This window comes from Zootoca vivipara, chromosome 12 (assembly GCF_963506605.1).
Source record: "Zootoca vivipara chromosome 12, rZooViv1.1, whole genome shotgun sequence".
In the NCBI taxonomy this organism is placed as follows: domain Eukaryota; kingdom Metazoa; phylum Chordata; class Lepidosauria; order Squamata; family Lacertidae; genus Zootoca; species Zootoca vivipara.
The window spans coordinates 6,328,622-6,355,559 of record NC_083287.1 but is presented as its reverse complement, the minus strand read 5'-3'; the positions used below and the strand labels follow the sequence as shown (position 1 = coordinate 6,355,559).

The 26,938-nt window shown below is 41.4% G+C and overlaps 1 protein-coding gene across 5 annotated transcripts in view; it reads right to left on the bottom strand.

Annotated features, from left to right (window-relative positions):
• ELMO1 (engulfment and cell motility 1) overlaps window positions 1-26,938 on the bottom strand; it is a 318,071-nt gene that overhangs the window by 100,937 nt on the left and 190,196 nt on the right. For all 5 annotated transcript variants that reach the window (XM_035129257.2, XM_035129260.2, XM_035129258.2 and 2 more), the window contains exon 16: window positions 145-281. In XM_035129257.2, coding sequence (XP_034985148.1) covers window positions 145-281 — 137 coding nt within the window. The remainder of the gene's footprint in view (window positions 1-144; window positions 282-26,938) is intronic.

Genomic DNA, 26,938 nt, shown 5'->3' with positions numbered 1-26,938 from the left:
TTCAGATCGTATAAATTTTTTGCCTTTTACATTTCAATCACCTTCAAAACTAGTCCAGAGATGCATATGGAATCATATTAGGTAGAAACTAAGAAAAAAAGGGGCTTTGCTTCCAAATGCTACCCTTCCCAAAAAATTTCTTGCCTTGTTGAAGTCTTCAGAAGTTGCTCTCATCTCTTTCCATGTCTTATTCAGCAGCTGGATGCAAATGCAGAAGAACTCTTCAAATGACCTGTCGTGCGTGAAGAACATTGGGTGGAAATCATTGCAGGTCTCACTTGCTAAATATGAATAAATTAAAACAAAAAAGTATTAATATGTGATTGATGAGATCCTCCTAAAATAATATACAGCAACAATATAACTAACTGGCTTGAGGTAATAAGCAGTGAGTGAACAGGTCAGAGCAAATTGAGAATTACTAGACAAATGGCACCACCTCTTCTGAAAAAAAAAAGTGGTGGTTGTTTTAATTTATTAACCCGTTCTTCACCCTAAATTCCTAGGGAAGGTTATAACAATATAAAATACAACATTAAAAGGTTTTTTTAAAACAAAAAAACCTTAGAATTACAAAATTTGCAAAAAATAGGGTGGGTTCTAAAAATATACACCCTTTAAAGTGTCATTTCTTGAACTACAATTGTACATTTCACCTTATCCCAAGTTTATTCCTCTTTTGAGGCCTCTCAAAATTTATGGAACCAGATACAAGTCCAAAGATCCTTCTTGGTAGGCTCTACTACAGGATGAAGGGTCACCTGATAGTTCTTCCATCTAACTAAACTAGGGCAGAGATGGCCAATGTGGTGGCATCCTGAACCATCGCCTAATTCTCACAAGCAGTGAGGGTGCAATAGCCATCTGCTTCCAGGCTATGTACCTCTTCAGACCACAGGAAGGGGTTCACATGACTGAATACTCTCAGTTCACACGATAAAATCCCTGTACACAGAAAACCAGATGTTAGAGAGGAGGGACCAACCCTAGTCTTCTCCTTGACATTCTACTATTCTTTGTTCGGGGATTTTAAAAAAGTATTATTCAGGCATGTGTACCCCCAACTCACATTCCAAAAAGGTACAGATTAGAAACTAGATTTATTGCCCATCTTTTTGGGGGGAGGACAAGGTTCACACAAATTATTTTGGAGGGGCATTTGGCATAGTGATGGTCAGTTGGATCGGTCAGTGGTGCAACTGGACTTGGAAATGGCATGCTCTTTCAGATATAGTTGCTATTCTTGCTTATGGTTGGTGTTTGAACCTTACCCCTCCCACAGCTGTTACTAAACCATTTTACAATCTGTGACTTTAATCACCGGGATGCCCACATGGAACAGAGGCCCAAAACCTTTCTAACAGTGCCATGTTCCAAGTACAAAGTTAAATTATAAATGCAAGTTTTAATTATAACGTCAGATGGATTGAAATCCAATCAATTTCTCCTAGAGGTGTGGTTAGGGTGCAAGTTAATTTAATAGTCTGGGCCCAATAACATTTCATTATTTTTCATGACTGGACTCTCAAGGGGAGTGATGAAAGTCATTGTATTCAAATCTACAAGTTAGGCCTGAGTCATTAAAATAAATGAGTGGTGTCAGGGGCCTCATTTTCAGGGGAGCATGGCACCTTCAATTTCCATTCATCCTTGCCGCAGCTGTGACTGAACAGCATTTCTGATAATCAGACCTTCCGCCTGTAATTGAACACAACAGTAGCAAAGCCCAAGGGACATGTGTAGTTGTCATCAACACTATTAAGAACGAGCAGAAATAAAAGGCCTCACTGCTGCAAACATGGCAAGGCAATGAAACAAGGCAATGGCCTTGAGATATATCAAGGTCTTTTAAAAATTAAATTTCTCACATCCTCAGCAGCTCAGTTTTGCATCTCACAAATGCAAATGAAAACAAATAAAAACAAAAAGTGAGGGAAGTATATATCAGATACTGGAAAGGAATAATAATAATAATCATCATCATCATCCAAAGTTTTATGGCTCAAATGAGTCTTCCTCAGTGGCTTATTTCACCTGTTATAAGATGCTCAGTGGCTTATTTCACCTCTTATAAGATGCTCAAATACCATCCATTTTAAGGGACCTTACAGGGTGACAGCAGTCACGAAATTAAAAGACGCCTGCTTCTTGGGAAAAAAGCAATGACAAACCTAGACAGCATCTTAAAAAGCAGAGACATTACCTTGCCGACAAAGGTCCGTATAGTTAAAGCTATGGTTTTCCCAGTAGTGATGTATGGAAGTGAGAGCTGGACCATCAAGAAGGCTGATCGCCGAAGAATTGATGCTTTTGAATTCTGGTGCTGGAGGAGACTCTTGAGAGTCCCATGGACTGCAAGAAGATCAAACCTATCCATTCTGAAGGAAATCAGCCCTGAGCGCTCACTGGAAGGACAGATCGTGAAGCTGAGGCTCCAATACTTTGGCCACCTCTTGAGAAGAGAAGAATCCTTGGAAAAGACCCTGATGTTGGGAAAGATTGAGGGCACTAGGAGAAGGGGACGACAGAGGACGAGATGGTTGGACAGTGTTCTCGAAGCTACGAACATGAGTTTGACCAAACTGCGGGAGGCAGTGGAAGACAGGAGTGCCTGGTGTGGTATGGTCCATGGGGTCACGAAGAGTCGGACACGACTAAACGACTAAACAACAACAACAGGGCACAGCTTTGAGCAGTTTATAAGGAAGGGAGCAGGATAAGCCCCTCAGGAAGGCTCAGTTGAGCCGAAATGCATATGGCTTACATAATAAACATTCACCCTCGGAAAGCAAATAATTTATGGACCAGCTTAAAAAACAAACAAACGATTTTCAGATTCCAGTACCAAAACTAAATTGGGGAGGACGTATTTTGCTAATGAATCCTTAGGTGATCAGCTCAAGATACTTTTGCTCAGAAATTGATTCTTATTTACATCATAGAACTGACAACTGGAAAAGTGGGATTGAGGTACCTTAAAATAATGTCTCGCCATGTTCAGAAATGGTAGACATTTGATACAGCGGCGGGACTGGAGGTTGGTAAATGGAGAGGAACAAACAGGTGCCCTTGTCTGCCATGTGTGAATAACTTTATATAAATGCAGGCAGAAATTGTAGAACATCTTTCCACAGCATACTAGCCAGAGCCTAAGTACAATTCAACACCAACATCAATTTCCAGACAGCATCGTAGAAAACTAGATGTTAGGGAGAAGAGCATTCAAATATGGAATTTAGCATCTAATACTATGAAATGGTACAAGCTAGGATAATTGTACCAGATGACCTTCTGTAGGTGCACACTAAATCTCAGACTGAACATATTCAGAAGACTTTTGACATAGCACTTGTATTAGTGGGCATGCTTTGGAAAACAACAACTGCCTTCCACCCCACCCTCTTGGCATGAGAAAAGCTAGAAATCTTTTTTTTTAAAAAAAAAAAAGTAAGCAAAACTGCTAGATTGCATATTTTCAAAATAGTTTTTCATCCCAGCACCCCTAGGTGTAACATGAAACCTACATAGCAACCAGGAGTGACCAGTCTATTAAACCTGTTCCCATTCTCCTCCTTGAAACTGAGACCAAGGCAGAAAGTATGGCTTTAACATGAAGCCGTATTTTCTTTTTTTCTCCCCCCCCCTTGCTTTCTCAAAACCTTGCTCACCATGTTGTGATATTTTGGTTGGCCTTACAAAAGTAGCCCTTCTGATGAGCTTTCTGAGATTTCTTATGAGGCAACCTGACTACCTCTGCTTTTAATTTTCTTGTGTTATTTTTTTCATGCTTTGCCTTAAGCCACTTCATAGCTAAGGGGGGGGGGAACCCTAATTAGGATGCTCTGTGGAATTTCCTAAGAATAGTCAGCAATAGTTTCCTATCAAATCAGCTTGTTATTCATACAGTATTTCAAAGCATGTATTTCTTTTGGTTCCTGAGTTAGAGAAGTCTATAGCCTTCAGCCATGGGCAGATTTCAGTATGGTAGACCCTAAGGCTGTGCAGAAATCGAGGGAAACTATTTCAATGCGGTTGAGGCATACAAGAAGCCTTCTGGTGTCGCAGTATATCATTATAATTGGTACCAAAGTGTAAAAACTGCTATTGTCTCGCATTTCACTGATGTCATAAGGAGTCTATGAAGTCTTGGGCTTCAGCAGAAATAATATGCAAAGCAAATCTTGGTAGGATAAAAATATAACAAAAGGAACCCTGAGGAATTTTAAGCATTAACAGAAGGAGGTCTGAAGCAATGGCAAGGAAAGCGAGAGTGGCATGAAACACTATAAAAATTCTTACTACTACAATTGCTTTTATGCAGCTTTTAGATTTATTAAAATCTTGCTGAATTTAGTGGAAGTGGATGCTATTGTCAACCTACAAAGACAGATTTCCCACATACTTCAAAAAGACATTGTTTGAAGCCAGAAATGGTCACTGGGGCATTGTTATAACCTGAGTTTTTAATGTGGTCATTTTTGTTACACTGGAACAAAAAGTTAACTTAAAATAAAAGTCAACAGCTCTTTTAACTTTGATAAGAACATGTGAGCTAGAAGCATACTGAACAAACTTTATTCGTAAAAAGCTTTTTTGTTAGTCGTGAATGAAGAATAAGTAATTCATTGAGAGATTTTGAGCATTTTATGAAGGAAAAAGTAGAGGATCTGGCTGGTACCAGAAAAAGTAATTTTTGTGTTTCCTCCAGCACTTGCTCCATCCCAACTTCACTTATTAAAACTATTTATAGACTGCTTCCCAACCAAGGGTCCTGAAGTGGTTTAGAGAGAAAATAATTACAACACTAAAATGTTATAAACATGAAAAATCAAGTATTGAAATATATACAAAATCAAAATCAACTGCAAACAAACAATTAGCGACATACACAATACCTAAAATAGGCCAACAAGCTACGGTAGTTGGGTAAAATCTGAGCTAACAATATTTGTTCTTAACAGTCTTTAGAAGCACCCTACTGTGGGTGCTTCCCATATAAAGCAGGAGTCAACTCTTCACACATGTGGCTTGTTTCCTAGGGGTACCTTGATTTCTTTAAGGGGGGGGGACACCATCTAGTTTCAAGACTAAGCAAGGAACAAAAGTCTAGGCTTGCTCGCTCTCTCATATCATATCAGAGAAGTGACAATTGCCAGCGAGGTCTCAATGAAATTCGAAAAGGTGCAAAGTAGCCTAAAACATTATCCCGAGTGGTTCACAGAAACTACAATTCCACTCTACACACATACAGTGGTACCTCGGGTTACAGATGCTTCAGGTTACAGACTCTGCTAAAGCAGAAATAGTACCTCGGTTTAAGAACTTTGCTTCAGGATGAGAACAGAAATTGCGCAGCGGCGGCAGCGGGAGGCCCCATTAGCTAAAGTGGTGCCTCAGGTTAAGAACAGTTTCAGGTTAAGAACAGACCTCCGGAATGAATTAAGTTCTTAACCAGAAGTACCACTGTAGCCTTCACCTGTCCTCCCACTGTCTGATCCATTCACACTGTCGCTGGAGATCAACCTCTTTTACATGACCTTCATATTGACCCAACTGCCTAGCAAGCCAGCAACTGGCGTTGTCATGGTTTCACTCAAGTCACAGTAATGATTGTGACAGCAGCAAAAGCCCAGCCAATCCCTGCCAGCTCATCTGCACGCTTGGTTTAGTAAAGACAGGAGGAGACATGCAGAAAAAGGCCATTGGGGAAATGAACCAGGTTGTTGTTCCCAATATTTTGCCATTATTACCCATATGGTATTTGGCCTAAGACAATACAGGCTGGCCTAGACCAAGTCAGACTAATGGTCCATCTTGCATAGCGCTACACTATCCAGTGAGCACTGATCCACTGGCACAGGCATCCCCAAATTCGGCCCTCCAGATGTTTTGGGACTACAATTCCCATCATCCCTGACCACTGGTCCTATTAGCTAGGGATGATGGGAGTTGTAGTTCCAAAACATCTGGAGGGCCGAGTTTGGGGGTGCCTGCACTAGCATGAACCCCACTAGCATGAATATTTCATTGATAATTATTCACTGATGAAGACTGTAACTATTCCGGATATTTGAGACTTCGGAGAGACGTCTTCCTTTGAGACTTATATGAGACGTCTTCCTTTGAGAGATGGCTTGCCATTCCTCGCTATTCATTTATTTGTTTGAGTCTTTGTCTGACTCTGATACCTATAACAACTTGTAGTTACTTGTATATTTTGTTAGACGTGTTGTATGATATATACATCATTTTGAATTGGCTTATTCGTATATTTTGAACGACATCTTAACCGATTGTATATTCACTAACAGTTATTAGCCAGCGTGTTGTGTCTGCATTTTTGTAGATTGTAGATTTTTGTACAGGGGTTTGTGTTTGTTCAGCCTACCCTGATCTGGCGGGCGCTCTCGGGTGTTTCAGGCAGGAGTCTTTCCCAGCCTGACACCTGGTGATGCCAGAAATTGAACCTCAGATTCTTGCACGCAAACAGCTGCTCTACCAGTGAGCCCGGAGCCCCTCTAAATGTATTGTGCAAGCATAGTTAGTCATGGGGAATGGCCATCTGGATTCAGGCATGGCATAGTATCCAGAACTCTAATCCAGAGCAAATCTTGAACTGGGAACCCAAGAACTGTGAGGCAAACATTCTCCTTGTGGGTCACCACACACAACACCCAAGTGTTTTTTTTTAAAAAAAGTTTTGAGATGAATTAGTAAATAGGTCCAGACTGAGGCTAACCACTTCCCAAGTGTCCAAGGTATTTTGTCAAAACATAATCTTCAATCATACACCTCTTTGAAGGAGATTGCCAAAATAACAGTAATATGAAAAAGCAAGGTCAAAGTGTGCAAAGGCTCATAGTGATGAGGCTCAGCCCCTCTTTCTGCCTGAATTAATCACTGGCAGGGGAGGAGGAAAATGGTGCGGGAGGAAAACATCTGAAACCCCTCTGGTTCTACACAATGTAGGGTGCAAGCAAATCTAGAGCAGGCCTGCAACTGCTTGTGACCTCCCCAAGCCAATTGCTTGGAAGCAAATGGCCAAATGCTGTTCGGTTCTGTTATCTCATTTCCATATTGTTACGGGCAGGAAACTGAGTTTGCCTACTGCCTTCTGAACACTTGAGACCCATGGCTGGTTCTGTACACAGCCACAGGGAAGCAATTCCGGTGGGATCTACATTAGTTTGCCCTCAGGTGATAAAATGTTAATAGTCCCCACAAACATCTGATGGTAGTAGCATCTATATCTGACCATTCTTTCAAATACCCAGCAGAAATGACAGTAATCGACAAGAACGATTTTGCAAGTGAGCAGTAGCGAGAAGACTGAAAGAAGGAAAAACAAAGGAGCAGATGGAGGAGGCAGCAAACCAAGCCAAGGAGGAGACAGTTCTAAGGCACATATGCTGTCTTGAATTATTCAAGGTTATGATCTAAAAGGGAATTTATTACAAACGAGTATTGCCAGGTGCCAAAAATTCACCTGAAGTTAGCTGGGATCTTATTACCCTGCAGCCCCACTGTATTCAACTGACATCACTCACTGTAAATCTCATTCATGGGGATGGAATGGGTATGAGGCAAAGAACATGAGATGATTTTGTGATGTAAAATTGTCCTGGTGGCATCTCCATGTGTTATTGTCACAGATCTTATGCCTGGTGTCTTAAAAGCCTCTTCTGAGTTGCTATGTGCATGCCAATTTTACATCATCTTCAGTCCTGAGAGAGCACTTGGGTGTCTTCCCAAATGCCTGAGGAATATCTGAAGAGTGAAACTTGCTTGAAGACCAACGTTTTGCTACTCAAGAGAGATATTTGCTTAGACATCAATAAACAGGATGTAAAGCTCATGTCAACAAAAAAGTTACATATTAGGCCTGCACAATTCTTTATCCACTAAACAAAAGAATACAGCCTATCAGCCCAATGCCACCAGACTGTTAGGGCCTTGATAAATCAGCTGTTTTTGCTAATGCTTGTGACGACTAAAACAGAAGGATTGTTAAGAATCTAGTAGGCGACATTATATGACTATTGAGCTGTGTGTGGCTTGGAAGGTCAAAAGCCTTTGCATTGGGACCTAAGCATATTGAGCCTAATTGGGTGAGTCCGAACTTTGAACACTTTGATTTTGTGGGACCAAGACTACCTGGAGGCTTGTATGAAAATCTGACCATCTCACAAGCAAACAGTGGAGAGACTCAGGTGTGGGCTGGACTTGTACAACCTTGTTCTTTAACTACATATTTACCTGAGAGAAGTACTATGTGAAACGATGTCGAAAAGTCAGAGATGGTCCAAAAGCAAGTCTACCGTTTGCTCAGGCACCAAGTCATTATTGTGCTGGAACATCTGCAGTAATTCTGCAGCCCAGCTCATCCGCTGGTCCTCATAGCTTCCAAAACAGATGCCTGAGGAAAGGGTTGCCCAAGATTGCCCAGGGGACTCATTAAATCAACATGTCCTTAAGGCACTCGGCTATCAACTATCGTCTAGCTGTTACTATAAACCTGTTCTTGCCTAGGAGACTGCTAAGAGAGGGTTAGCTGTACAAAATATCTTGCCCAAGGGCAAATTCCCTGAGAACACAACTGAACTTCATTTTCGATGATATATCCACACTGCACATGAACTGGCAGAATTAACTGAACTACCTCTTGATATAATCTAAATAATTATTTCCTTGACAAGGACATGAGAAGTGTGTAGGCATAATTAAAAGCCCACATGGCAAATGATACTGAGTTTGGCTTGGGGAAATCCACCACACGTTTAATTCTAAAAATCTGACAACCTAGTTATGTTATTAAGGATGACTCTCCAAGCTGCATTCATGAGGAAACTGAATCACAATGCAGAAAATTCCTCTGATATTGTGAGATGTTTCAGAAGTACATATAGGTCTATCACATATATTATATTATCAGCACAATGGCAGGAAGTTGGTTTTAGCTAGATTCCAAGTGTTCTTGCCATCCTCTTTTGCTAAATTGTAAAAAGGTTCTTACATGTTGTATATATTCTGCTTCACATTATTGTCAAATGGAAAAAAAGATTAAATGCAGAATAGGCTGAGCATTGCAGGTTTCATAACACACTGAGAGCCTGATAACTGCCCTTGAGCAGAAACATAAAAATTCTTATATATTCATTCTGTACAAATAGTGTTATCTAAAACAAGCCTCCCGCTTTGCTAATATAAGGATTACTTTATGTTGGTCATATTGCATAAGATCTACAGGTGTAATGCTAGAAAAGAATTGGCCTGGATTCCATTTGCTTCTTCTTTGTCTCTTGATGCCTTTGTGTCACTGGAGATATTTTGGTTCCTCCAGTACCATGATGACTGAAACAATATCATAAGCCCCCAAAATGGACATGGAGCACACTGAGAGACGCTATAGACCTTATGAATGCCCCAGTGCTTTTGTTTCCACTCCATCGTGCAGTGTTTTCTGCCATCCCATAATGTCTAGGAACATGGTATCTTCAAAATGAGAGCAGAGATCTCAAGATGTGGATCCTTATATAACTCTACAGGTTGCTAAATTCCTAACAGCCGTCCTCTCGTACAAGAGACGGAATGGAATGTTAGCTGATTATTTATAGTTATAAGAATTTTCTATAATGACATCAGATATTGATTTTAGCGTAGTGCCTAAATTTTTAATCATAATCTTAAACTTTTCTTTTTGAATTGTTAATATTTGTCCTTGTGAGCTGTGAATTGTGTTATATTATTTGTGGCTTGTACGAGTACGCTGTTTTATTTGATTTATTTTGTTGTGTTGTGTTTTATGATGGGCGTAAAAGCCGAATAAACATATTTTGTTTGTTTGTCTTTTGTTTGAGAGCTGAGATGCTCAAGGTTAACTACCGTAAATTCCACAAGAGAGACCAGATTCCATGCTTTTAAGGAAAGCCTAACAGCAGACAAAAATATACACCTATTAATATATACATTTATTAAATAGTTCCTCATAAATGCAATCAACTGAAAAACACAGGAGAAAACTGCTCTTTGAAAATTACTATTGTTTCCTACAAAGAGTATTTAATCTGCTATTAACAGTACTCATAAAGGAGAACAGTTGGGAAATACCCATATGATCAAATGACTTATAACCTAATCCTCCATACTGTTTGCCTGCCATCCTGTGATCTTCCCGATCACAGAGTGGGAAACTTGATGCTCTTCAGATGTTGCTGGACTACAACTCCCATCCTCCTTGATGACTGGTCATGCTGGCTGTGGCTGATGGGAGTTGGAGTCCAAGTTCCCTCACCTCTGCTCTGTTGTTGTTTAGTCGTGTCCGACTCTTCGTGACCCCATGGACCATAGCACGCCAGGCACTCCTGTCTTGCACTGCCTCCCGCAGTTTGGTCAAACTCATGTTCGTAGCTTCGAGAACACTGTCCAGCCATCTCGTCCTCTGTTGTCCCCTTCTCCTTGTGCCCTCCATCTTTCCCAACATCAGGGTCTTTTCCAGGGAGTCTTCTCTTCTCATGAGGTGGCCAAAGTATTGGAGCCTCAGCTTCAGGATCTGTCCTTCCAGTGAGCACTCAGGGCTGATTTCCTTCAGAATGGATAGGTTTGATCTTCTTGCAGTCCATGGGACTCTCAAGAGTCTCCTCCAGCACCATAATTCAAAAGCATCAATTCTTCGGCGATCAGCCTTCTTGATGGTCCAGCTCTCACTTCCATACATCACTACTGGGAAAACCATAGCTTTAACTATACGGACCTTTGTAGGCAAGGTGATATCTCTGCTTTTTAAGATGCTGTCTAGGTTTGTCATTGCTTTTCTCCCAAGAAGCAGGCGTCTTTTAATTTCAGAATTTAGAATGCTCAGCACACTAAAGTTTACACCTTCAACAAAGTCTGCAAACAATTAGTTAAGCATTGGAGGATAAATTATTTTAACTCATCACATCAAATTAACCAAACAGGCAAAGGCTGAAGTGCCAAAACAGCTTTTAAATTACAGATTCCTTAAGGGCATTCTCAGTGTACAAACATCTTTGCCGATGCCTTTGTTGAGCTTCACACGTTTAGAGTTTTATATCTCTTTCTGCCACTAATTAGTACAATTCAGATGAAATCAGTGTCACGCTTACAAAAGAATTATATTAGCTAGATTGCCATATTGCTTTTACTTGCTATCTCAGAATACCACAACAAACCTCCCTCCCCCTCAAATATCCCAATCAAAGAATCTGAGCCTTTGAATTAACAAATGATACATGCAATTCAGTTCAGGGCCCTTCAATGCTGCAAGGGAACTTTGTAGATTAGGGTTTTGGGTTTTGGTAAAGGCAATACCTTTTCTGAAAGTTTCAGCTTTGTTTGAAACCTCAAAGCACATGTAAACTTGCTCCCAGATCTGTTGTTTCGGAGACATGGGTTGCACTTCCAATCAGCAAAATAGAGTTTTGTGCTACAAGTCTGCTTCTGCTTTTTGACTTTTCAGTACTCACATGCAGTGGGTCTAGCAAGGGTCATACAATCACAGATACCATTTGCTAGTTACAGGTAGGTAGCCTGTTGGTCTGAGTCGAAGCAAAATAAAAAAAAATCCTTCAGTAGCACCTTAAAGACCAACTAAGTTTTTATTTTGGTATGAGCTTCTGAAGAAGTGTGCATGCACACGAAAGCTCATATCAAAATAAAAACTTAGTTGGTCTTTAAGGTGCTACTGAAGGAATTTTTTTATTTTGATACCATTTGCATTAAACAACGGCTAGTACAAACCAGAGCTGGCAAATCTATTTCAAACCATGTTTTCTGATTCTGGTTTGTTGACCAATTTCAATCTATAGCTGATCAACTTGAAGTGTGCCAAACCTTCATAATACGAACATATGCAACCATTAACTCTAATTACTACGAAAGCTGAGCTGAAAGAGGGAGGTAGTTTTCATTAACATTTTCAGACACTGAAGGTGTGCAGGTGCGGCTAATTTCTCAGTCAGGAGGCAAACAATAAGAAAGAAGTTACAGGTAGGTAGCCGTGTTGGTCTGAGTCGAAACAAAATACAAAAAATTCCTTCAGTAGCACCTTAAAGACCAACTAAGTTTTTATTTTGGTATGAGCTTTCGTGTGCATGCACACTTCTTCAGATACACTGAAACAGAAGTCACCAGACCCTTATGTATAGTCAGAGGGTGGGGAGGGGTATTACTCAGAAGGGTGGTGGGAATGGGCGATTGGCTGGTAGGAGTGGTAAACCTGTTGATGACTGTTAACGACTGCAATTGGTCTTGCAGGAAAAAGCAAGGGCTGAGGTGCTAAAGAAAGCTTGATAATGTATAATGAGATAAGAATGCAGTGTCCTTATTCAGGCCAGGTCTCTCCATGGTTTTAAGCTTGGTAATGAGTTGCAGTTCAGCAATTTCTCTTTCCAGTCTGTTTCTGAAATTTTTCTGTAATAAAACAGCTGCTTTGAGATCTTGTATAGAATGTCCTGGGAGATTGAAGTGTTCTCCTACTGGTTTCTCTGTCTTGTGGTTCCTGATGTCAGATTTGTGTCCATTTATCCTTTGGCGTAGGGTTTGGCCTGTTTGTCCAATATAGAGAGCTGAAGGTCACTGTTGAAAGAACTATCTGTGCCGACTTCATCACTTGGTGATGGAGACTGGCTCTCTGATGTGAACTTACCTATTACACCACAATAGCTATAGTGTGCTCCACTGTAATAGTATTGTTTCCTGCACTGCGGATACCTTAAGTCAAAACTGTATTCCTTGAAGGATCCCATTGCCATTCCTGTTCTGAATGTTTAATGTAGTGGGAACCGACAACAATTTTAAGACAACATAGATGAAACCAGTTGGGCTAGCTTAGTGCTCAAGTGAAGCAGCAGCTGAAAATCACATCTTCAGCCACGGATAAAAGAAAATAGAATTAACTGTCTTCAATAAGTATCCGATCTTTATTTTCCTAATAGATGAGGCAACTCAGGATAACTAGTCTGGAAAAAAATTAATAATGAATCAATTCAACTGGCCATAACTACATATTTTTTCACTACCCTGGTATTTAAGAAAGGTTCCTTTTCAAGGTATGTGTGTAGCAGGTAATGATATTGTCTGTTGTTTCACTTAATAAAAGGCACTGTTCACTGGTCTTTGGTGAATGACCAAAGATTCAGCCTACTGCAAATGTGACTGTGATATACGGTATGTTTCACAGTGAATGCAGCGTCCGTTTGGCACAGAAACATTGCCACAAGACAAATTGTGGAAAACAATTGGTTTGGTAACAAAAATCAACTGTTCCCAGAAGCTGTTCATTTGTCTCCTCTCCAACTTCACTTTGCTCTCCATACAGCAATCAAGGAAATCACATATAGTTGAAAGATTAAAATATACTGGAAGGCTATATAGTGCTTTTTTAAGACGAAGCGTCCCAGCTGAACATTGCAAAGGCCTCATCAGTATTCCAAGAAACTCGCAACTGCCCTGCAATGCAACTACTGTACATTGTGACAGAAAGCACTTCCTTTTAAATGCCCTCATTCATCATTCATGAATGAAGAAGGATGGGTCATACTAGAAGGGCAAATAACTGGAATTCAGAACAGCTGAGTTCTGTTGCTGCCTAAAACAAAACAAAAAAAATCATATTACAAATATCCTGTGTTGTTAACTTTTATGGCACCCTCCCCCCCTTTTTTTGGCCAGTATGCCATTTTTCTCGATTGCATAAAGATGGTTATTTCTGCTTCAGAAGACTTTTACAGCAAAACAGAAATATTTGTAATGGGAAAACAAATCCCCATATTACCTGCCATGCAGAACAGGCATTGGTCAACCATTTGTAGTTGCAAGAAGGAAACGCCACGCTGGATTCAAAATGCTTAAACCTCACTGATGTGCATTGTACCCAGACACTTGCACACATGTAAAGAAGTACACATGGTGTATAGAGTTATCCTTTGTTATGAGAACTCCCCCTCTTCTTTCTGTGCCTGCCTTGGGTTTCCTCTCCTTGATGATACGTTTTAAGTTATGAAACTTGTTCAATAGCTCGTCATGGGACTTGCCCTAACTTCAAGCAGAGTGAAGCCCCACCTCAGACAGCCAATGCTGCTGGTGGGGCACAACAGTGAAGTTTCAAAGACACAGCTGTGTGTACCATGTGCCCTGCCCAGTATTGCCTAAGGGAGCCTACTGTCCTTGAAATGTACTATCCCACTGCCCGGATTGAAGAAATATGCCTGTCTGGGTTCTGTACATGAAAGGTGTGTGTGTGGGGGGGGACCCACCCAGTCCTTCATCTCACGCAACAAAACATCTCGGGCTGGCTCTGATTAGCAGCATCAGCATCACAGACTATAATTATTATTATTATTATTAGTTCGAGTGGGTTTTCACTTTACAGTGGTACCTCTACTTACGAATAACTCTACTTACGAATGTTTCTACTTACGAATGGAGCTCCGTCCGCCATCTTGGATGCAGTTTAGATAGGATTTTTTCTACTTACAAATTTTTAGATAGGGTTGCTTTGACTTACAAATTTTTTCTCCCAATGCATTCCTATGGGATTCAACTTACAATTTTTTTCGACTTACGAATGTGAGTTCGGAACACATTAAATTCGTAAGTAGAGGTACCACTGTATATGAAACACCCCCCTTTCAGGAAGTTTGGCAACATTTCAAAGACCTTTGGAGGTCTTTAAGCGGAGGCTTGACAGGCATATGTCAGGAATGCTTTCATGGTGTTTCCTGCTTGGCAGGGGGTTGGACTGGATGGCCCTTGTGGTCTCTTCCAACTCTATGATTCTATGATTCATTCATTCATGTCAAATATTTGGATGGTGACGGCTTACATTCAAGAATCTTGGTGGCCTTAATATCATGCATCATTATCTGAATGATGTCAGATCCAAAGGTGGGGAAACTTCCCAAACATATCAAAGCCAATACCTAAATAACCCATAATTACAGAGTTACTTGATTTTATTTTTGCATTAGGAGAACAGCTGCTGAAGACTAATATTTGCATAGCAAAATAATTATGGAGAACAAACGAATTTTAACTATTCCCATGACTTGAGAGCAACAGCAACGTACACCAATATATTTTTGGAGACTAATCTTTTTGCTTTATTGTGGAAGATTCGCGTATAATGGGAATTTGTAAGCTACAGTCAAAGTGATGGATCACCATCATTTGTACCAAGAGGATTCTAGCCTTTAGAAAGCCTATTAACTGATCCCTGCTTCGTATGAGTCACTATAGAACATTCCATTAGGATATATTTTTCTGGGCATGATTTTTGTGTTGCTGATGAATCATTCATCAGTGAGTCGGTCTTCCAGAAAAGAAAGGTGTGTGCTTTCTTCTCTAACAGAAGATCACACCCCAACTAAGGATGAGGGAGGCTATTCTGCTCTTTCATATGTTTAAACTCTTCTTCTTCTTCTTCTTCTTCTTCTTCTTCTTCTTCTTCTTCTTCTTCTTCTTCTTCTTCTTCTTCTTCTTCTTCTTCTTCTTCTTCTGCGATCACTCGTAGCCGAGTAAGATTGTCTTCCATAAACATGATTTTAACAATGGGTCCCTAAGTGACTGTGGAGGCCAATTCTGGATCCACACATCCTTCCACAGTGGAGGCATTGGTTTCCAGGAAGGAGTTGATCACGGTGTGGATTTGCCAAGCGTGCCTTCCTCTTAGCATATTTCTCCCTTGCGTCCTGAGATCGAGTTTCTTCAAAGCCCATGACACCTTTGCTAAAGGATATTTAAACACAGACCTACACCAACTACATAAGTAGGAGTCTGGTTTTAAAAGCAAAAGGGATGTGTGGCCGTGGAGTGTAGGCACTCGTGGGTATGTGGCTTCCTCTTCCCTCCTTCCCAGTACAACTTGCTCTAAAGACTTTCTTTTCCTGTCCCTCAAACACCTCCCCCATCACCATGGCACCCTCTGTCTGCCCAGGTCCAAGATTCAATTTAAAGGGGCCACCAGCACATTTTGTTATGTTAATGCCTCCATCGCAGGTGAGGCCCTTGAAAGGAAGCTTAGCCTGTACTTTTCCACTTGGCCTCCAACCTTCCATTCAATGCTTCAAATAATCAAAACAGGAATTTGAATGCAGATTTCCAAAAAATATAGCAAGGAGAGACAAGAGGGCCTTCTTAAATGAGCAATGCAAAGAAATAGAGGAAAACAACAGAATGGGAAAAACCAGAGATTTGTTCAAGAAAATTGGAGGTATGAGCTCTGGACTACACTTTGTCAGGACAGACATAAGAATATTGCCAGGAAACCATTTCATAGAACGAAAACACCCTGTGCACAATTTTAATGGCACTCAATTGTGCCTTAGTTTCTCTGGTTAGTTTCCAGGTAGGCATCAGAGGGACAGGTGAGGCACTGAATCCATCTCTAGTGGCCTTGATGGTGCAAATGGCCATGGCTTTTTCCCTCCCATAGCTGCCTTATGGCTCACCCACACTCATCTTCATCTGCACTTTCCAGTCACAGGTGTGTGCTTTCCTGGTCCGTGTCTGAGCGCAAGAAGAAGAAGAAGAAGAAGAAGAAGAAGAAGAAGAAGAAGAAGAAGAAGAAGAAGAAGAAGAAGAAGAAGAAGCTCTTAAATGGTCCCAGCAATCCATGGAAAACCCTAATTGCCATTTGTTCCGATTCAGCATTAAAGAGCGGGTTTTCCTGGGGAAAGTGGCGAAGCAAAAACCAAAGGGCTCAGACATGGACTGGGAGAGCGTGGACCTGTGCCTAGAAAACATGGGGCAAAATATAAGTGTGGATGAGCCCTGAATTGTGGCCATTCCCAGCAGGTCATTTATACAACTTATACCTTCATTTGCTTGCTTTCCTCTTGCCTTTCCCTTCTTCTTTTATGGATTTATCTATTAATTTTGTAATGTCATTCTGGCACAGATCCATCTGCTTTATTGCTTCTACTTATCAATAAATCAATGTACTCAGGTACACTGAAGTTTTTTGCAGAGTGGCAGCGCGGCCCATATTGTGCCACACACTGCTCTTATTGTAAATGCAAGCAAATTCTTTCATCCATGACCTGCTCCCAACGATTCAAGCAGTCTTAAAAAGAGGTCAGCCAGCCAACAGAAACCAGGAACCTCAATAAAGTTTGTAGATCAGCGTTTCTCAACTGCTGTTCCGCGGCACACTAGTGTGCCGCGAGACGCTGGCTGGTGTGCCGCGACGTGTGGCAACGACGAGAAGGGCGATTTGCATTGTCATGTGCCTGGCGGCCGCCAATAAGCAGCACTGACCCGCCGGAAAGCAATATTTCTCCTCCTCTTTCCCAAGGCTCAGTGCAAACGAGCCTGGCGGCCGCCAATACACAGCACTAACCCGTCGGAAAGCAATATTTGGCAAGTGTTTCTTACAGTCATAATTATAATATAGGGCGGCACAGAGTTAAATTTTTTAACTTTTTTAATGGTGGTGTGCCTCGTGATTTTTTTCACGGAACAAGTGTGCCGTGGCCCAAAAAAGGTTGAGAAACACTGTTGTAGATCAACACTGTCACCCTGAATCGAGGCCAAGTTCAGAGCAGGGAACTGGTTAAACAAATCGAGGAGCACTTCCAGCAAAAATTAGTAACTGCTTCCAGAAACATGATTTAAATGCTACTCTGTCTCTATGTTTAGGTGCCTGAAAAGTGCTTTAGCAACTGGGTGTTTACAGTGAATAGGTCTGTCCTAATCACATGCAGCATTCAAAGTACGGTGAAAGCCCTAAGAGGATATAAAGTGCTGGCACACAACATTAGGATCAGTACAGGGATTTCAAACATCACATCTGCCACTGTGCAAAAAAAATGTTTTTGGGTGGATTCCTCATATTTCCTGCACTATTTAAATCAGGCATCCCCAAACTGCGGCCCTCCAGATGTTTTGGCCTATAACTCCCATGATCCCTAGCTAAGAGGACCAGTGATCAGGGATGATGGGAATTGTAGTCCAAAACATCTGGAGGGCCGCAGTCTGGGGATGCCTAATTTAAATCAGTCCCAATTCTGTCACCTGCATGTCACCGACAGGCTGTTCACAATTTTAAAGTCAACACTTTCTGTGCATAACACAAACAAACACAAGGAATCCACTTAAAGGTAATTTACATGCACATATGTAAATTTGGATTATCATCATCATCATCATCGTTATTAATTACTTATCACCATCGCCATTTGGTTAAGGTGTGGGAGTTTGGTGTCAAAAGGAAGCGAGTGAACAAAACGCAGAAAGAAGATCTGGGAAAAGTTCTGCGACCTTGATTGCGCTTATACAAGGTCTTGAGAAAGAAAAAATACAAGCACTAATGGGGGTAATTTGTCAATATGTGCAGCTCGAGGTTTGTGGAGACCTCATTTATCAAGAGGAAAACTTTGCCAAGAGGATTGGGGGGGGGATGTATTCTACATTAAAACACCATTACACCCAGGTGATTTCAGCCTTCAGATGTGTATGTCAAGTTCATCTTTTTAAGACATTTTCCTGAAAGGAGGATTTCCTCTTTTAGAGAATGGAAAAGGCTTGCCCTCTCGTCCATCATATATGATCACCCCCCAATGTAAGAAGTTGTGGAAGCTGGGGGAGACATTTCCTTCCTTTAGACCACAACCAGGCAGCATTCTGCACTAAGCACTATGTAAAGACTGGAGTCTGGGGTGGTTTTGGCTCTTGGGTTCTCCAACGCCACCCAAAAATCTGCTTGGGGGGGGGGGTGTTAGGAGACCCTTCTGGAATAGTGTGGGTGGTGGCATGGCAAACATCAACATCACTTCCATTTGGAAAAACCTCCATGGGATCATCAAAGTCCCTTCTCTGAAAGAAGAGCTCCTCTCATTCACAGGAGGAATACTTTTGGATCCAAATCTGATGGACTCTTACTATTTCCCAATAAATGCATAGCTTAATACAAATATAAGTATCGCAAAATGAAAGCCACCAGTTAGTATTTCACCACTGTTAAACTATTCGGCCGCAAATACTGAAAAGAACGAAAAATAAAGACTCTGCCACCAATGTTAAAAAGGTAAAGGGACCCCTGACCATTAGGTCCAGTCGTGACCAACTCTGGGGTTGCGCGCTCATCTTGCATTGTTGGCCGAGGGAGCCAGCGTATAGCTTCCAGGTCATGTGGAAGCCGCTTCTGGCAAACCAGAGCAGCACATGGAAACTCTGTTTACCTTCCCGCTGTAGCGGTTCCTATTTATCTACTTGCATTTTGACGTGCTTTCGAACTGCTAGGTTGGCAGGAGCTGGGATCGAGCAACGGGAGCTCACCCCGTCACAGGGATTCGAACCGCCGACCTTGTGATCGGCAAGCCCTAGGCTCAGAGGTTTAGCCACAGCGCCACCTGGGTCCACCAATGTTAGGGTTCACAAAATTTGTTTAAGGCAGGAGCGGCTAACCTTTTTGGTCCTCAGGCTACATTTGCTGTTGGTCATCTGTCCAAGGGCTGTATGCCAGCATTGGTCATGCCCAAAATATAAGTGGATGGGGTCAAGGTGGGTATGCCACTCCATCTTTACTCTCTTACACAGCATACAACCTACACAGCATACAACCTACACACACACACACACACTCCTGGCTGTGCTACCAGGGCTCCCCCTTACAAATGGCCCCCACAATTCTGCCTTTTCCATTCACTTATTGCTTCATAACGGCAAGCAATGGTTAAAAATACTCTCCTTGAATACTGCAAGTGCCCCCGAACCGTTCCCACATGGGTTTTACATTTATGAGCTCTTATAATATCTAGCCTGGCACTCAAGTGCAGGTGTTGTGAGCGAAGAGGAAGGGGAACTGAGATCATGCAAAGCTTAGGCATAAACACTGCTGCATGCTGTTAGGGGGCTGAATTTCACATATTGATTAGAAGCAACCTGCCAAATCTTTTGACTACAAACCTCTGGTGCATTTTCTGTTTTCAGAGCAAACATTGTTATATAATTGTACAGCTTCTTGTCTGGTGCAGACAATTATGTAAACCAAGTAGTATGGGTATTACATCCTTTTTTACTTTCATTCCTTCTGCTTTTTTCTTAAATGCCATCCCCAGAATCTAACACCAAGCAGCATGTTGCAATTTAAGATAAAAATTGTCAAGACTAAACCGGTTAAATATGTATTCCACTGAAAATACAGCAAAGGTTCTGCATATTTCAGGTCTGTCCTGATTTAGTAACTCCAGGCATGCTTTTAATAGATCAACAAGAGACTCCCTGCATGCCTGTTGTTCCTTCAGACATAATAAGATGCATCCAGCAAATTTAAGAGCAAGCAGCGAGCTGGTAATCCCAGAAGAAATAACTGGGGGAAAATAACATGCAAAACCAAACAGGAAGAAATATATTTAGCACTATGAAACACTGCTTTTGTATAATTCAGAGGCTTCAACTGCATTAACATAGAGATATTACTTAACAACAGGCAAGATTTCTTTCTGCCACTTGAGTGAGTTATTAAAAAAATACCCAACGATGGATTCTAGAGGTTTTGTAACTGTCAGAGGCTGTTGTTGCGACTACTCTAGAGTAACGACGCTCCACATTCTTGTCTTTAGACAGTTTTATTTAGTGCAATCTATTTACAGTGAAATGGGGGTGCAGAAACATGTCTGCTTAGTCCGAGCCAGAACCCGGGAATGGCGCGCCCCTCGTTTTCTTCCAGCATAAGAGTCTCAGGACGCCAAACCTACTTCCCTGCCTTCTCCTGCGTAATTCCGGAACCGGAGGGAAGAGGGGCCTGCGCTCCATGTTTTCCTTCTCCCCCCTTTCCCCCTCTCTTTCTTCCTCCCTCACGTGTAGCAGGTGCTCTTCTGTGTTGCCGGAGCCCTGCATCCCTCTTCCTCCTTCCTCACTGGACCCCTCGCCCTCCCCGCTGGCATTGCTGCTATTGGAGGAGCTGCTCTTGATAATGGGAGGGGGATCTCTCTGTATTCCCTTCCCCTTACAGTAACATTCAAACCTAAATTAGAATGTTCTCAAGGTCCTGGCATAGTAAATGACAAAGCAAAAGTTCTCTGGTTCAGACACAGGAGGGATTTGACTTAATACTAGCCAGAAACTAAGCTCCAAAGATATGAGTGTGCCTGGCCCCCAATGAGACTTCACAACCCTGCCACCGCTTTGGGGCTTAGTTTCTGGTTTGCACTAAGTCGCAGTTCCCTATCATGTCTCAAATAGGAAACTCTGGCCTAATGTCAGATAATAAACTGAACTGGGTCTATATAAGAAAGAGAGAGAGAAGAAACAAAAATAGCCAACATGGGAGTCTCCCAGTAATGGTTGAGGTGGATCATATGGAAGAGGCAACAAGGTGGTGGCATTAAAATCATATTTGCCATGTGCTGCAGCCGGTGATGCTGATGTTCTAGTATGCTGCCTTTAAATGTTACCAGGAATAGCTATGCCAAAGAAACACTTGACTCAGCTATACAGCTGCAAATAAAACGTTTTATGTTAGTTCTAATGCGCAATATACAAATGTGATGTTAGATGGTGACAGTGAACTATGGCAAATTCAATATATTTTTCAAGATTTTTTTTAAAAGCATTTTCATAGCGGGGTTTTTTAAAATAATAATAATAATAATAATAATAATAATAATAATAATAATAATAATAATACTATGTGTATAGATTCAACCACTGTCCTCCATGCTGGAAGTCAACTCAAAAGAGCCGGTCAGTTTTGAGATTGCTTGTTTACAACTGGCCTTTTCTTGCTAACACTGGGAAGTTGGAGGTTCCCCCACATTGCTCTTCCCCCTACTGCGTAACTGACTGTGCGCTCCTTGAAAACAGATACCTGCAACTAACTTTAACCTGCGAAGTGCTATACATATAAATAATTTCAGGACACTTGTTTGTGCTTTGGAAAAGGGAAAAAGGAAAAAAATATAGGGCATCTCTCAGTAGCACTGGTCCTGTCACCTCCTGGCAAATAGAAGGGGAAGAAATGGAGGCAGTGAGAGATTTTACTTTCTTGGGTTCCATGATCACTGCAGATGGTGACAGCAGTCACAAAATTAAAAGACGCCTGCTTCTTGGGAGAAAAGCAATGACAAACCTAGACAGCATCTTAAAAAGCAGAGACATCACCTTGCCTACAAAGGTCCGTATAGTTAAAGCTATGGTTTTCCCAGTAGTGATGTATGGAAGTGAGAGCTGGACCATCAAGAAGGCTGATCGCCGAAGAATTGATGCTTTTGAATTATGGTGCTGGAGGAGACTCTTGAGAGTCCCATGGACTGCAAGAAGATCAAACCTAACCATTCTGAAGGAAATCAGCCCCGAGTGCTCACTGGAAGGACAGATTCTGAAGCTGAGGCTCCAATACTTTGGCCACCTCATGAGAAGAGAAGACTTCCTGGAAAAAGACCCTGATGCTGGAAAAGATTGAGGGCACAAGGAGAAGGGGATGACAGAGGATGAGATGGTGGACAGAGGACGAGACAGTGTTCTCAAAGCTACCAACATGAGTTTGACCAAACTGCGGGAGGCAGTGGAAGACAGGAGTGCCTGGCGTGCTATGGTCCATGGGGTCACGAAGAGTTGGACACGACTGAACAACAGCAGCAGCAGCAGCATTATGTCTTTGAGACCTGTCACTCCTAACCTGGCAAATCTGACAGTCACTAAGGAAGAAGTAGAGATAACAGTGAGACAAAATGTATGGTCAAAACCTGGCATTACAGGAGCGGCCTGGTTTTTGCTCTCCATCTCCTGCTCTTCCTGACATTGCAAAATATAAAAGTGTGACATTATTCACTGTGTTGTGAGCTTCCTTGGTTTACCTCATTGGCAGCTACTTGTAGGGGTGAGGAAACTTTCGATGTAATGGTTATGGGAAACTGCAGTCAAATATAACTAGTAAACTTAGGGCGTATGAAGGAGTTAAGACCACATAAACTGTATTCCTAGACTCAGCTAAGTCATACTCCTCACCTGGAAGGAACTTAAGTTTCCTCCTTTGCTCGCTATCTTTCACCATATGAACTCACCAAGATAGGATGTGCCTGAGTTCATTTGCTCATTCCTGCTGCACAGACTAACGCATGAATGCAACCTTTGGAATTAGTAAGTAAAACATTTAAAATACGTGTGGTCTGGTCAATTGCAAAGGATGTAGAGAGAAGCTGTAAGTGGACTAGAATGGGGTGTTTTAAAGGTCTAACAGCCTATTATTCCCATGTTTCATTGAGCTGCATGATTTTCTGATTTTAAACTCTGCTGGGGTTCTCCCTTGCTAGAATGTTTAGCCCTGCGTTTTGGATCTAGGATCTTAGCCCTGTGCTTCAAATCTTTTATTAATTACCCACATGGGAGACCTATATCTATTTTCTACCCCCATAATAATGTCATACCACACATTCTGTAGCAGTAGATGTGAGAGAGATGAGAAGATGGCTTTAGTTTGCAACCACTTGGCTCCCATCATGCAATGTGATGCTGCTGCTGGAAGTGTCTTCTTGGGCTGGATTAACAAGACAAAGATAGGCAGTCCTACTTTGTTCAGAATTGATTCTGGCCCGCTAGGGTCCAGCTGTGGTGATATTTTAGATTTGCAAAAATACTGAGAAGGATGTGCTTGCAGCACACATTATTTACGTATTAAAATGCAAGCCAGTCTTGCGTGAATAGTCAAGTTGTGTTCACAAATGCTGTGGACTCAATTCTTAATTTTCACTTCTGTTAAAAACACTCAATTAATATTACACATTCAATTTACAGAAGTCATAAAATGACTGAACCAACCTAATGAGAACATGTTTTTGAAAGAGATTTCAACTAATTGGACACAGTAAAAAAAGAAACACGTTTTTTGGTACTGTACTCTGAAGAATAACTATTTGTCAACAGAATGGACTGCCTAAGTCTTGTAGTGTTGCTTTCTGAAAGCAAACACTGAACAAGACATAACAACAATGTAACAGAACTAAGCTTTTGTGTACTAACCTGTTTTATCCAATGCAACAATCTGCAGGATATTTAGGTATGTCAAAACAAGCAAAGCATATTAAAACATTTGCTATTTGCTATTTACAATGAGCTACTGCTGCAAAAATCTTCACATTCATTTTATTTTATAAATATGCAAGCCAGTTTAAACAACAAGTTAGCAAAGGTAAACAGGTTTTGGCAGCCACTAGTTTCCGATTAAAAAAATAAAAGCAAGCATGAATTTCAATAGTGCTTCACTATTTCACTTCTGTTAAAAACACTCAATTAATATTACACATTCAACCTCTAAGTTAATATTATTTTGGCTGATTCAGCTAGGTAACCTAAACAGTACACTCGTGAAGACTCAGCGTATTGTACTTTGATTGTCCTTGCTGTTACAGCATGTTATAAAAACACAAAAATATGTATACCTAGGTAAACCTACATTGCCAGTACACTGCTGTTATAGCAAAAATGTAGGCATAGAAAATGAATTAACCCAGGTGAAAATCCAGGGGGACACGCGAGGGGCAAGGTGATGGAAGTGTCCTGAGAAGTATGGTCTCCTATGCCAATTCACAGCTGCATATGCCCACCTTCCTGTAAATTGTGAACCAAGCTTTCCCCTCTGCAGCTAAAAAGTGAGAGGGGGGAGGAAGCTGTGCCCCTCAGATATTGTCAGATTCAAACTCAACTCAGCCCCAAACACCATAGCCAGGAATGATGGGAGTTGTAATCCATCCATACCTGACTTTGGGGTGGGGAAACTGGCCTTGGAGAATTTAGGTACCCATCCTCAGGCTGAAAACCACTGGTTTGGTACATTGTGTCAACAGGAATATTTCCCTCTTTTTGCTTGACTTTCCCCCCCCCCCATGTGATTTCCCATTTGGCAAGCTTCTCTCTCTGCCATCTCCATGCCCTTGCCGCTCGAGTTCCCATCTCTTCCAAGCCATCCCTCATTCAACCACAGCATGGTTTCAGAACATACACAACCCTCTGCCTCCATAGCTACATTAAAAACTGCATATTTTAATAAAAAAAAACTCTCTTACCTTCGAAGTGCAAAAATAGTAGTTACCCATTATTTGCTTATTTCAGGTATTCATATACCACTTAATATTCAGAATGTCTATGCAATGTACATAATTTTTTAAAAAGGAAGCACCAATAAAGCGACACTCTTTACATGTATTAAAGAGTGATAAAGGTTAACAATGTGGGGAGTCACTAAATTAGTACATTATTACAACAAAGATGGTTAAGGCAGTCTTTATGCAAAGTCCTGCATTTCAATACCTTTGCCCTCCGTGTCACCATAAATAGTTACTAAATGCAACAGCTCTTGTTGTGCTTATATCAAAGATACAAATTGAAGTAAATTATTCAAGACAGCCTCACTCAAGTACAACTATTTTTTTTTTAACAGATGCAGTGTACTAGCTGAGAGGGACTATTTAATCCTTTCCCCCTTGAAAGAGGAAGTATCCTGGATTAGGAGAGCTATTTAGTCTTCTCTGGTATAGGTGAAATACAGAGTTAAAAAGGTAAAGGAACCCCTGACCATTAGGTCCAGTCGTGACCGACTCTGGGGTTGCGCGCTCATCTCGCATTATTGGCCGAGGGAGCCGGCATATAGCTTCCGGTCATGTGGCCAGCATGACAAAGCTGCTTCTGGCAAACCAGAGCAGCACATGGAAACACCGTTTACCTTCCCGCTGTAGCGGTTCCTATTTATCTACTTGCATTTTGACGTGCTTTCGAACTGCTAGGTTGGCAGGAGCTGGGACCAAGCAACGGGAGCTCACCCCGTCACAGGGATTCAAACCACCAACCTTCTGATCAGCAAGCCCTAGGCTCCGTGGTTTAACCACAGCGCCACCTGGGTCCCCAAAATACAGAGTTACTACCTCATTAATAGGACGGAATTCATAGCTCAAGCTGGGAGGGATAAAAACAGATTTGTCCTATAAACTTGCTTTACTCTGCAAGAACCTGGCATCAAGAAAATAACAGTTCATTTGGGGGAGAAGCAGGGATTGTTCTTCTAGTTCCCTGTTTGCAGAGTACCGGTATGTGATTTAGCATTCCAGCTCTGACTTTTTCACATGACTGATTTCTGTAACAGCACAGGTTAATCAAATTTGTACTTCTATCAAAAGCCTCTTCCCCTTTCCTTTCCATCAATCTGGAATACCTTCTCAAATCCACTTTGATTCCTTGCAAAGCTAGGATGGGGTGCAGAGAAATCAACGCCCCAAGCCAACAGCCTAACCATGATTTCAAGACAAAATAGGCTCGCAAGCCTCTTTGTAAGGCATTTTGCAGAAAAGCTGGGAGAGAGAAAATACAGCTGAAGGAAGGAAAGGCAACAGTATTTTTCTATGAAAAATCAATAAAGCTTTCAGCATAGGATTAAGCTTCTCAGCCTTCTGTAAATTTCCTTCATCAATGATAAAGCATGTGGAATGTTACTCTTCAAATGACTGAGGCTGCTTGAAACATTTCCACATATTTTAGAAGCAGCTTTCCTGAATGATAGGATTACTGAACATTTCACCAGTCAAGATGAAATGATATACTGATAGGTTCATACTGTCACAAAAGTGATGCCTTAGCTCTAGAATTTCAATTTGGTACAACTCAGCTACTTTGACTCCAAAAGAATCAACTCCATCAGTTTTTAATAAACTCCTCTCTTCTTCCTAAATTCTTCCTAAATATCTAGAAACCTGTATGTCTTAAGGCCAAAATGTATAAATGCTGCTGCTGCTGTGCTTTCATGTTGTCTTTTGGCACTTTCCCCACAGCACAATGGGGGGAACTCTGCCTAATTTTTTTGAGCCCCCTCAAAGCATTGACGATTTTCTACAACTGCAGACTTCTCTTAACATTCCCCCTGTCAATTATATGCTTTCTTTAGTCATTTGAAAATTGGTAAATCTAATTTATAAAAGGGGAAAGATGGAATGAA